Raw genomic sequence first — 13,172 nt, 5'->3', positions numbered from 1 at the left:
CTACATAGGTTAGGTCCAGATTACATTGGAAAATCATGTTGACAATGAACTGGATAATGATTGGGGACAATGTCTGCCCTGCCTTAAATGAATCAACCAACATCTTATTGAAATACCAGAGTATATGAGGAACAAGAAGAAATCCAAAACATACACTTCGATTTATCGGATATAATGGGCATTGTCAAGACGCTACTGTGTTGTCAGAAAAGAGTTGGCTTCCAATTCAGTCATGCTCAGAGTAGGTCCACTGAAATCCATTGATTTAAAAGGATCTACACCAAGCATGTTTTAGCTGGATACCATCCAAGATTTATAGATGCTGAACTGTCTTTGAAGCTTGACAAAAATTGGTCTGCTTCTCAGAATAAACAGCTGACGTTGATAGGGTTGCCATATTCTGAAGAGCAAAAAAAGAGGACACAGTTGCCGACTTCCACTTTTGGATCGACATGACGACTTTATCCATTAAAAAGAGGGTGTGCCCTGGAAATGAGGACATATGGCAACCCCAAAAGTATTACCTGCTGTTTTAGTTCTCCATTGCTTGTTCTTTGGCACTATGGAATGGAAGGACAACTTGCTTTCCAAACAAAGGCAGATCTAAAGGTTAATAGGTAAAAATCCTAAACATAGTAGGTAAAGGTAAAGGACCCCTGACCATTAGGTCCAGTCGTGACCGACTCTGGGGTTGCGACGCCCATCTCACTTTACTGGCCGAGGGAGCCGGCGTACAGCTTCCGGGTCATGTGGCCAGCATGACGAAGCTGCTTCTGGCGAACCAGAGCAGCGCACGGAAACGCAGTTCACCTTCCCGCCGGAGCGGTACCTATTTATCTACTTGCACTGTGTGCTTTCGAACTGCTAGGTTGGCAGGAGCTGGGACCGAGCAACGGGAGCTCACACTGTCGCGGGGATTCGAACCGCTGACCTTCTGATCAGCAAGTCCTAGGCTCTGTGGTTTAGACCACAGCACCACCGTCCAACATAGTAGGTACCATCTAGCTAAACATATGAATGCTGGAAAGATCTGTAGCATATTACCTCTGAAGTGGCATGTAAATATACCTTTGGTATATATTTTCGCAGGACATGTATTTGGCCGGAGTGTGACCATTAGGATTTGCATGGAAATAGCATGTTTTGAACCAAGATACTCATATTCTTCCAAGACATTCCCCTACAATAAACTTTTAGTAATCTTTAGTTACCTCAATGACACATGGTGCAGAAAAGTTGGATATAAATGACTGCAATAAGCAGGTCTTCTATGTTTTAATATGGTGCACTGCCTTGCTGTTTTATTATATGGCAGTATAGAAATACTTCCACAAAGTAACAAGTGGCTATTTTTCCTGCCTGTGTTTTGACAGTTAATTTGTCTTACTCCACTCAGAGAAAAAGCTGGCATAGGCACAGCCAATATTCTACTGATTATGTTCCCACTCACTGCATTCTGGAAGACCTGGCCTCCCTTCTTTTGCTTCCTCCCACTAAAATGCATTAACAGTTCTTTATTCTTCACTTTGCTACAAACCTAATTTAAAATGGCAATAAGACTATAGAGAACTGTAAAGGTCTTTCTTCTTTTAATTTGTATATAGACCAGTTGTCCGTGCTTACATGTTTCCGACAAGGTCTGTTACGAATGCAATGCCAGCAATACTTCAGGGTGGCAAAAGGGCAGTCACTCTTAAAAAACAACTGGTAAGAACACTTCATTATGTGAAGAGAACAATGATGACCAAAGATAGCCACTGTACCCGATAAGAGACCAAGGCCTGGTTATCTTCATGCATGGCAAGCCAATGGGAAGCCCTCCAGAGTTGACCAACTTAACTAGAGTTCTGTCTACCACCTTGTACCCTGCTTATTAAACAGAACTTTAAAAATACACATTTTGAACTGGGTCACTCGTTTCAAAATCATGGAGGACCAGAGGACCCCAGCCCACGTAGCATTTGGATGAGCTGTCTTAACAATGGGCATTATGAGTATTTTATGTGTATTTTAGTGAACTGAATAGAAAGATTATGAATCACGGGGGGCATGGAGAGATTGCATATGAACTTAACGATGCTGAGCTTATTTTTTTAGTTGCCCTTTTGTTAACGCTGTTTTATAGATGATAAATGCCGTATCAATTAGTTGCCTTTTTGTTATGGCATTTATCATCTATAAAACAGCATTATCAATTGCTAATCGTGTTAATACGCCTTTTGCTGCAATTGTGATGTTTGGCTTATTTTTTTAGTTGCTGCTGTGTTAATAGCGTTTTATAGATTGCAATTGTTTCATGCATGATGTTAATTACTTTGTAAATCATGGGTGTTTTCCCATTATGTTTTATTACATTATTGTTATTTAATGTTTGTAAGCTGCTGTAAAATTCATTTCAATGAAAAGCGGCAAGGAAACACAATAAATCAAATCAAATGAAAAGGCCCCTTCAGCTGGGGATAAAGACACCTCTTGAGAGGTGCTGTCAACCGCTGTAAACTCAGCTGGACGGAGGTTAGAGGTATAGTAGCTATGAATGAAGCAGGTGTCATTGGTATCCTGTTTTTATGCGTGTTGGAAACTACCCAGAGTGGCTGGGGCAACCCAGCCAGATGGGCGGGGTATAGAGAATAATAAAAAATTATGATCCTGCAAATTGGTGAGAGAGTTGTCTCAAGCAGCCTACATACTCAGGCAACCTGCTGCAGTTCTAAGAGGGAAGATCCATGTAAAGAAAAGGAAGGAACCTTTTATCATATGTGGTGGACCTGTCCCAAGGTGAAAGACTTCTGGGAAAAGATTTATAATGAATTTTTAAAAATGTTGAAATAAACATTTATAAAGAAACCAGAGGCCTTTCTTCTTGGAATAACAGGTTTGGAATTGCCCAAGAAAGATGTTAAATTATTTTTGTATGCCACAACTGCTGCTCGCATTTTGTTAGCTAAAAAGTGGAAAACCCAAGAATTAACAACGATAGAAGAATGGCAGATGAAGATGATGGATTTTTCAGAGCTTGCCGACCTAACCGGAAGAGTCCACAACCAGAAGAAGGAGGAGTATCAGGAACAGTGGATTAAATTTAATTATTACTTAGTTAAATACAGTGGTACCTCGGGTTAAGTACTTAATTCGTTCCGGAGGTCTGTTCTTAACCTGAAACTGTTCGTAACCTGAAGCACCACTTTAGCTAATGGGGCCTCCCGCTGCTGCCGCACCGCCAGAGCACAATTTCTGTTCTCATCCTGAAGCAAAGTTCTTAACCCGAGGTACTATTTCTGGGTTAGGGGAGTCTGTAACCTGAAGCGTCTGTAACCTGAAGCATATGTAACCTGAGGTACCACTGTATGTTAAGTTAAATTAACTGAAAACTGCTTGCAGATACTTAATTGGCTTAGGATTCTATTTATGTTAAGCGATGAATTAATATGTTTAATTTCATAATGTGAAGATCTAAGGATGTTAATGTTTAAGTTAAATTTTATAAGAACTGTGATTTGGAAAACCATTAAAAGGCTATGCAACCAAGGGGAAGCGAGGAAGTCACTTAACAATGTTAATAAGTGTAATTTTCAATAAGGCTATGATTTATGTTTGTTTGTCTTATGTGCTTATTTGTTTATAATGTTGTGAAAACCAATAAAAAATTGTTTGGAAAAAAAAAGAAAAGAAAAAAAAGAAAATCCCCCATAGGCCTTACTTTTAAGTATGGAGGTCTGGCTGGAAGAAACATGGATCCTGTTGCGCCGGAGCATCTCCGAGATTTGGGGTTCAACATTGAGGACTATCAAAGAGGCCGGCAGAGAGGAACTGAGAGAGATTTAAGAGCCTCGGACGTGAGATCTCCAGGCTAATAGTATATTGAGACTGATGGACACTTGCTGGGGACTGGAACCGGGAAGGGGGTGGGTGGAGTTTGGGAATCCAAAGGGTATATAATTATAACTTGTTTTGTTTTTATTCTGCTTTGTTATCCGTATGAAAATTGGGAAAGTCGTGGAAGGGAATTTTGGTCGACTTTAGGAAAAATGCTTAAGAATGAGTATTGATGTATAAGTATTGATGTTTAAGTTTGGATAAGCTAAAACTGGTCTTTTCAACGATCTAAATTAAATGAAAATAAGGTTTGTAAAAATAAATTGAGGAAATGGATGAAAGAGAAAAAATAAAATAATAACATGTTAAAACAAATTATCAAGTTAAAGTTGAGAAATAAGTAAAAAGGATTTGCTGAGCTAATAATTTGAATTGGAATACAAGAAGGGGAGGTGTGAGGTCTGAGAAGCAAGTTAAAAGAAAATAAGCAATTGAAATTTTATGTGTTTTTAATTGTTTTTAAGTTTTGTACTTTTGTATTTTTGTCATTTTTTGTTTTTCTGTTGTTACTGAAAATGCTAATAAATATTCATTTAAAAGAAGAAGAAGAAAAAAAAAGAAAATCTAAGAGGGAAGATCCCCCATGGAGCAAAGGCGCGTGCAGGAGAAACGCCACCCCTTGTTTCTCCATCCTGGAACCAGATTACGTCTCTCTCCCGTAGCCTTCGAGAAACACTCGCCGAAGGAGCTCGCATACAAATCCCCATTACGGCGGCCGAAGAGGTTTCTTCATCTGCTTTCCAAGGGAAATCTTCCCGGGTCAATGCGGGGAGCCTACCCGGCCTTCCCGCTTGGGATTTACGCGCCGCAGGGTGGCCCCAAGGTGCGCCCCGGTCCCCCCGGCGAGGCGCACGAGGCCAGAGCTCGCCAAACCGATCGCCAGCTGCGCCCGATCCTCCGAGCGCTGCCGGATCCCCCTCGATCCTTGTCCCGAGGCAGCCATAGCGCCTGCAGCCAGCCAGGCGCCGGAGGAGGAAGAGGAGGAGGAGAAGGCAGCCCTGCGCGCTGCTTGGCCGGGGCTGTGCCCGGCGCGCAAAGGCGCACGTCACGCGTTTCTCCGGTGTGCCCCGGAACAGCCTGAGCAGCTCGCCCAGAGCCTGTGGGCCTGAGAGAGAGAGAGAGAGAGACCGCCCCTTTCCCCTCCTCCTGCCGCTGCTGCTGCTGCCCGGGCCTTTAGTTCGTGTGGACAAGCTGGGCACGTGTGCGGCGAGGCTCGCTTGGCGCCGGACGGGGCTGCGCCGTGCGCCCCGCTTCTCTTGGCTAGCCGGGAGGTCAAGAGGTGGGTCAAGGTTTCTGGGCGCAGGGGGGGATCCCGGCCGGGTTGGGGGGTGGAGGAGGACGGGGAAAAGGCCAGGGAGAAGAGTCGGCGGAAGAAGATTGGAAGAAATGTAAAGACTATTTACAGAAATATTGCAAAATGAATGAATGTTAGAATGATGTCGGACAGAAATTAAGTGGTTTCCAGCTGTAATGCTTTAAGAGAATAGAAAAAAAAGGTTTAGAAATAGGTTAAAACTTATTGATAAGGATTTGCCGAGCTAACAATTTGAATTGGAATACAAAAAAGGGAGGTATGAGGAGGTCTGGGAAATACGTTAATGGAAAATAAGTAATGGAAACTTGATGTGTTTTTAACTTTTTGTATTTTTGTTATTTTTTTCTTTTTGATTTTTATTGTATTATTATTGAAAACTTTAATAAATATTATTGGGGGGGGAAGAAAAGGCGCCCGCCGCCCTCGCCAGAAAGGGGGGCTCCTCTGCGGTGCCTTTTCTGCGTGGGCCCCTGCAGAGGCGAAGCGCTTTCAGAGAATCTTCCTTCGAAAGTGGGCGCGGGGGGGGGGAGCTGTGCCTTTTGCGCCCCCGCCCAGCTGCCTTTCTGCGTGCACGCGCGCGCTCGGTTGCGTGAAGGCAGAAGGGGACACCTGGCATTCCAAATGGCAATGGGAAAGTTTTCACTTCCTTTAATTTCCGGGGACCCTGCCCCTCGGAGCCCCGATTCTGCCGTAGCTTTGTCATGCAGCCCATGACATTTCTTTGGGAAATCGGTGCACGCTGTGCAATGCCAACTTCAAACTTGAATTTGTGCAGCCTTTCCAGCGAGGAGGAAAATCGCGGATTATATTTTTTTAACTGTATTGGGGTTAGGGGAACAGCGTGGGGGGCTAAGTATAGTTGGACTAGAGCCGCTGAAATAAATGAACATAAATTAATTATGCCTGGTAACTTAAGTGGGAGTACTATGAGTAGGATTAATACAGGGGTACCTCAGGTTACATATGCTTCAGGTTACAGACTCCGCTAACCCAGAAATAGTGCTTCAGGTTAAGAACTTTGCTTCAGGATGAGAACAGAAATCGTGCTCCGGTGGCGCGGCGGCAGCAGGAGGCCCCATTAGCTAAAGTGGTGCTTCAGGTTAAGAACAGTTTCAGCATAAGTACAGACCTCTGGAACGAATTAAGTACTTAACCTGAGGTACCACTGTATTCGATATAACTCAGTATGTACACATCAGCAGTCCTGAACGTTCCAGAGCTACAGTTTGGGCAGATTTCAGATTTGTACTTTGTTTTCCCCACTGAAATCCCAAGGCACACCAAGGGGAGCCAGATGTGCATTGGGAACTTAAAGGTGGACCCATATGCAATATGTTGACTTGGGAGGTTGTAGACACTGGGATGATAATAATAATAATAATAATAATAATACATTTATTTATATCCCTCCCTCCCCAGCCACCTGCATATACAAAGTGCACATCTATATCTGAGTACTGATCAGGGATTTCAATAACCTGAGGGGCTGGGCAACGGAATTGTTGCAGATCAGATGAGATCTACCAGTAAATCTCAAATCTTCTGCTCACCCCTACTGTAGAGGGAAAATATTCTGGACAAAGGAACTGGTCTGTTGCTTTCCCTGATTCAAAGGACAAATATATTCAAAAATTTTAGGAAGAGAAGGGAATGCAAAGTCTTCTTGTTTTTTGTGGACTTGTGTGGAAGTATTTATCACTGATTGTTTCCATAGAGCATGGTATTCTTTTCTGTTTTTCTATAATTTTCCACCTTTGCCTATCCAAGAGGGGACGTTGAAGCTCCAACTGAAGCACTCTGTTCTGAAAAAGTGAGTAAACAGTATTATTTCTTGTAGCAAGTTTGCTCTCCCATTCCTCCTTAGGTAGCCTGTTCATTCTCCTCTGGTTTATTGGAGGGGAAGGTTTTTAACTCTTTGTCAACCTGCAGGTACAATACGATAATCTATATTGTCATTGTCCCATACAGAACAATGAAATTGAAAAAATCTACATCAGACATTCAAAAACCAACAAGCCTGCTATCCCAACCTGGTTAGCTCCATAAAAACTCTGATATTAAATACAATATACTCCCATAGAGACTACCTTACACTGCATTTAAAACCAAAATCGCATTTGGATAGAAACTGTGAGTTCCAGAAAGAAGGTAGAAGATCTTCTTGGCGATGGGGGTGGAATCCAAGCAACGGGGGGAAACTGGTGACACTTATGGTGTAGGCTGTATCAAGAGCAAATAACCAGGAAGACATGCTAGGGTCTAGAAGCTGGTAGTAAACTAAGGTTTGTTCAGAGTAGACGTACTGAAATTAACGAACATAATTAAGATAGGTCATTTCATTTCCATGGGTCTACTCTGAGTAACACAGTTCAATATCACCCAGAAAAATCTACCCATTCCACAGCAAAACTGTTCCTAGACCATATCATTTCAAGCTGTAGATGGGCACATTGAAGATCATCTGCACATAGAAACTAGGTGTCAAGTAGGGATCTAATTTATCCATTGCTCTGATGTGTTATTGTTCCCCATTCTCCCTCTTGTGTCTTTTTTGGGCCTGTGCCTAAGAACCTCATTTTAGGATGCAAAGGCATATTTTTGTGGGGTAGCAGTCATTCTCCTCTCATAAAACTACCAGGGCAATGGTCCTGTGCCTGAAAAGAGATGGAAAACTAGCTTGGTCTGCCATGTTCAGTTAAAAGAATGCATTTGCCTTTGTTGGAAGGTTTTTTTAATTTCATGGGTGCAACACACAATGCATAGGCGTGACACAAAACAGTCAACACATAGTTGTCCCCTGTGTAACAGAGGCCTGACGGGCATTAACTAGAATTCAGATATTTAGTGTCATTAGTCCCGTGATGTGGAACACACTTCCAGCAGAGATTGGGCAGGAATCCTGACTTTTGACTTCCAAGTATATCTTGAAGATATTTCTGTGCCTAGAGGCTGCTGCAGCTGTTTGAAACTTTCTTGATGAGCTAATCGTTCCAGTAATAGTTTAGTAGCGTTTTTAACGGTTCTTTATGTTTTGTTGGCTACATATTGCTGTACGCTACACTGATATGTCATGAGATGGTGATATATAAATAAACAAAAATACAGGGAATATCTTTTTGGGTTAAATGGTCTACTTTTTTCTCTGCAGGAGTTCATACCACCAACTTTATTCTTTAAAAATGGAAGCGGTAGAAGTGGATACTGCATCCCTTAAGCGTCCTCATTCTGAGGACAAAGAGGCTAACGTGGATGAAATCAAAAGGCAAAAGGTCTTGGAAGAAGCACTGAAAGAAAGAGAGAATACTGACCAAAAGACTGAAGCTGAGGCAGAGCGCAAACCCATCAAACCTCCAGTTGAGGATGCAAAAAAAATAGTTCTTAATGAGGGAAGTGCAGGCCAAGATGAGGAAGAATTGGAAGAAATTGATGGAGAAGGAGACCCAGAGAGCTTTGCAGACATGATGAAGCACGGCTTGACAGAGCTAGATGTTGGCATAACTAAGTTTGTTAGTTCTCACAGGGGCTTTTCTGGAATATTGAAAGAGAGGTAAGTACTAACTCTTCTGCTGCTCAACCCTGTGGATGGATCAATGCTTAACGTAACCCCTTTTGCTGGTTCAGCTTTAACATGGGTCCCATCTGCACAATGCATTTAAAGCGGTAAAAAGTCATGGCTTCCCCCCCAAAAAAATCCTGGGAACTGTGGCTTATTAAAGGGGCTGAGAGTTGTTAGGAAACCTCTGGTCCCCTCAGAGAGCTACAATTCCCAGAGTGGTTTTAACAGTCCAGTCCCTCTTCACAGGGAACTCTGGGAATTGTAGCCTTAGAAAATAAAGCAAGTAATCACGTCAGTCTGCAAAATCTGTAGTCGGATGGAGGGGGTAGATGTATAGCAGGGGTCAGCAAAGTTTTTCAGCAGGGGGCCAATCCACTGTCCCTCAGACCTTGTGGGGGGCCAGACTATATTTTGGAGAAGAAGAAAAAATGAACGAATTCCTTTGCCCCACAAATAACCCAGAGATGCATTTTAAATACAGTGGTACCTCGGGTTACAGATGTTTCAGGTTACAGACTCTGCTAACCTAGAAATAGTACCTCGGGTTAAGAACTTTGCTTCAGGATGAGAACAGAAATTGTGTTGCGGCAGCGGTGGGAAGCCCCATTAGCTAAAGTGGTACCTCAGGTTAAGAACAGTTTCAGGTTAAGAACGGACGGGTCCACTCTCTGCAGGTGTCAGCTTGACTCCTTGTAAACTGAGAACCAGCCTTTTTGAATGCACGCTTTCCCCCCTTTCTGGAGCAAATTCCCCTTTATACTGTAAAAAAGGTGAGGGTTAGTTTATAGCATTGACCATGTCCTTGTGTTGTGAGTTCATCTGCACAAACCATGGTTTTCTTTTATAAGACGGAATTTGAAATCCTAGCTTGAACTGCAGCCATGAGGAATTCTGATTTTTGTTGACTATGGTTGGTATTGATACAGGACGCGGGTGGCGCTGTGGTCTAATCCACTGAGCCTCTTGGGCTTACTGACCAGATGTGTAAGGTGAAAACACAATTAATGCCAGGAAGAGAGAGGGAAATAACTTGGAGGAGGAAGGGGATATACATTTCCCACTTTGGCTTTCAGTCAGTCAGTCAGTCAGTCAAGTTTATTGCTTATAGCCGAAGGCTGCTGCAATGTGTAAAATGTCAATCAAAATATATACTAATTTGATACAAAAACTTAAAACATTTGCATTGTCAGAACATGACCTAATCTGCACAAAGCCATAGAAACTCCTTAATATACAAATTAAAACATTAGACAATAATTATAAGCTAAAATCACTGTGGGGCCGCTGACATATTAAAAGAAATGTTAAATAATACAATAGACAATTATGTACAAAGTTTAGTGAGAAAGAGCTTGATATAGATGGGGTCAAATAAATTCATCTCCTTTACAGTTGATAGCTATCTCGGCTATATAATTTTTTCTAATTTTCCTGGCGGCAGTTGCAAAAAGTGCTACATGCCAGGTCACATACTTATCAATGTCTGCAAGGAGATACAGTGGTACCTCGGGTTTAGAACTTAATTCGTTCTGGAGGTCCGTTTTTAACCTGAAACTGTTCTTAATCTGAAGCACCACTTAACCTAGTGGGGCCTCCCACTGCTGCTGCGCCGCCAGAGCATGATTTCTGTTCTCATCCTGAGGTAAAGTTCTTAACCTGAGGTACTATTTCTGGGTTAGCGGAGTCTGTAATGTCAGCAGGATTCTGGCCAGGGGACCTTATCATTATAGGTGTCAAAAACAGTTCTCTTGCTTCAAGATATAGGGGCAGCACAAGATATAATGCGTAAGGTCCTCTAATTCAGGGCATCCCCTAATACAAACACGTTCAGTTACTGGTATGCCTCTATGAGGCTTTCAGTTATGTGTTTTAGGGAGCCCATACTTTCTCTTCATTAGACTGTGTTTCTCCTTCTTGTTCCTTTTGCAAATGAAACTGCTGAAATAGAATAAATCCTACATTTAGTACCCTACCCCTTAAGCAAGATTCTTCTTCTTTTTGGTTTCTTCCTTTTTAGTTTCTGGTGTGAAAGGGTTAATAGACCTCAGTCCCAAATTTAAAAGTATAGAAGTGTCTTCAGGGTTGCAATTTAAGCTGAAAAGGCTCTTATTTGACATTTGTATCCCATTCTCTGTTGACTGTTCTGTCTTGTTTTCTACTTAGATATTCAGATTTCGTTGTTCATGAAATAGGAAAAGACGGGCAAACCATCCATTTGGACGACTTCTCTGTGCCTTTAGATAAAGAGGTAACTTTTCTCCTCCTAGCTTCCATCATCAAATGTGGAAGGCCATAATTCAAATCTTGGTTGAAAGATTTGCACAGATTTCTACTTAACATTTTGTGGTGTTTATAGGATCCTTCTGAGGAGATCTTCACAGTGTTGTCAGCTGAAGACAAGCAGCGATTAGAAGACCTCCAGCTTTTTAAAAATAAAGAAGGCAGTGTGGCCATTGAGGTAATTGACAAAATATCAAAGGTAATAAATAAACAAGTTAATGGTTGGCAAAATGATGCAACAGGATCAAACTGTTTTGTAAGTTGATTTTGCTGGACTATGCACCTGTGAAGGGTATATAAAAAGATGCAAGGCTTCTTTACTTAAATTTCCAGAAAAGTTGGGAGTAACTACAATCCTCTACGTTCATCATCACGCTGGTAAACAATGCTTCTTGTGACTAAATTTACATATAGGAGCAAAGTAGGCCTTTTCCTTTTGGGAATATACCCTGCTGCTTGCCTAAATGCAAATGAGAGTGGTATTTTTTTTGTAGTTTGGTGTATTGGTCTCCTTACTATTCTAAGGGATTATGAAAACTGGATTAAATGATTAGATCTGTTAAAAGAATAATATGACAGGAAAAGTGAATTTAATAATATAATAATTTATTATTTATACCCCGCCCATCTGGCTGGGTTTCCCCAGCCACTCTGGGCGGCTTCCAACTGAATGTTAAAAACACAATTCAGCACCAACATTAAAAGCTTCCCTAAACAGGGCCACCTTCAGATGTCTTTTAAAAGTAAGATAGTTGCTTATTGCCTTGACATCTGCTGGGAGGGCGTTCCACAGGGCAGGCACCACTACCAAGAGGGGCCTCTTCCTGGTTCCCTGTAACCTCGCAGCAAGGAAACCACCAGAAGGCCCTCGGCGCTGGATCTCAGTGCCCGGGCTGAACGATGGGGTGGAGACACTCCTTCAGGTATACAGGACCGCGACCGTTTAGGGCTTTAAAGGTCAGCACCAACACTTTGAATTGTGTTTGGAAAAGTACTGGGAGCCGATGCAGATCTCTCAGGACCGGTGTTATATGGTCCTGGTGGCCACTCCCAGTCACCAGTCTAGCTGCCGCATTCTGGATTAATTGCAGTTTCCGAGTCACCTTCAAAGGTAGCCCCACATAGAGCGCATTGCAGTACTCCAAGCGAGAGATAACTAGAGTGTGCACCACTCTGGCAAGACAGTCTGCGGGCAGGGAGGGTCTCAGCCTGCGTACCAGGTGGAGCTGGTAGACAGCCGCCCTGGACACAGAATTAACTTGCACCTCCATGGACAGCTGTGAGTCCAAAATGATTCACAGGCTGCACACCTGGTCCTTCAGGGGCACAGTTACCCCATTCAGGACCAGGGAATCCCCCACACCCGCCTGCCCCCTGTCCCCCAAAAACAGTACTTCTGTCTTGTCAGGATTCAACCTCAATCCGTTAGCTGCCATCCATTCTCCAACCGACTCCAGACACTCACGCAGGACCTTCACCATTTCTAGACTATGTCACTTCAGATTTGGGCACCTGAATTTAGTCCCTGTATACAGAAAAATCTAGCAAGTCAAATAAGGGTTGAATCTTAGCTTTCTCCCTTATGTACTATTTTATTTTTCTTTTAAAATGTGCAAAGAATTCTTTTTCTCCTGAGGAGCATACAGTCCTAACCCCCACCGGCTGTCTCAGCTAGTGATGGTCAGAAATGGGCTTCTGTCCTCATCTGCTGTTTATGAGATGATGTTTACTTCTCTCCCCCCCCCTTCTTTAAGTTGGTTATTTATTGCTTTTCAGAGTACACAAAATAGCAATACAGTGAGGTCTTGCAGGCCTCCAATATCACCAAGAAACTACAAAGCTAAAAACCAACTAAGCTATCACTTTTTGTATTATTATTTTTGCCGCTGCTTAGGTCATTGAAGACACGAAGGAAAAAAGGACTGTTATGCACCAGGCTGTAAAATCTTTGTTTCCAGGGCTAGAGACTAAAACAGAGGATCGGGATGGGAAAAAATACATCGTTGCTTATCATGCAGCTGGAAAAAAGGCTCTTGCAAGTGAGTTTGGCCTTATTTGAAACTTTCAAAACAAAAATGGCTCCGTAGTATACCCTTGTGTAAAAATCTGTCTTAACTGCAATTTCAGGTGTGTCTACTCAGGTGC

The 13,172-nt window shown here is 42.5% G+C and overlaps 2 protein-coding genes across 4 annotated transcripts in view; one reads left to right on the top strand and one right to left on the bottom strand.

Moving 5' to 3' along the window:
- BCAP29 (B cell receptor associated protein 29) overlaps positions 1–13,172 on the bottom strand; it is a 920,634-nt gene that overhangs the window by 218,146 nt on the left and 689,316 nt on the right. The window lies entirely within an intron of this gene.
- Positions 4,527–13,172, top strand: part of PUS7 (pseudouridine synthase 7) — a 29,268-nt gene continuing 20,622 nt past the window's right edge. For 2 of the 3 annotated variants that reach the window (XM_083701507.1, XM_083701505.1), the window contains exons 1-6: positions 4,527–5,155; positions 6,959–7,001; positions 8,340–8,738; positions 10,911–10,995; positions 11,104–11,205; positions 12,922–13,066. In XM_083701507.1, coding sequence (XP_083557633.1) covers positions 8,371–8,738; positions 10,911–10,995; positions 11,104–11,205; positions 12,922–13,066 — 700 coding nt within the window. In that variant the 5' untranslated portion in view covers positions 4,527–5,155; positions 6,959–7,001; positions 8,340–8,370. The remainder of the gene's footprint in view (positions 5,156–6,958; positions 7,002–8,339; positions 8,739–10,910; positions 10,996–11,103; positions 11,206–12,921; positions 13,067–13,172) is intronic. The other variant, XM_083701506.1, reaches the window with a different exon arrangement.

The sequence above is a fragment of the Podarcis gaigeae genome, assembly GCF_964106915.1.
Source record: "Podarcis gaigeae genome assembly, chromosome: 10".
Lineage (NCBI taxonomy): Eukaryota > Metazoa > Chordata > Lepidosauria > Squamata > Lacertidae > Podarcis > Podarcis gaigeae.
This window is presented reverse-complemented; position numbering and strand designations above follow the sequence as displayed.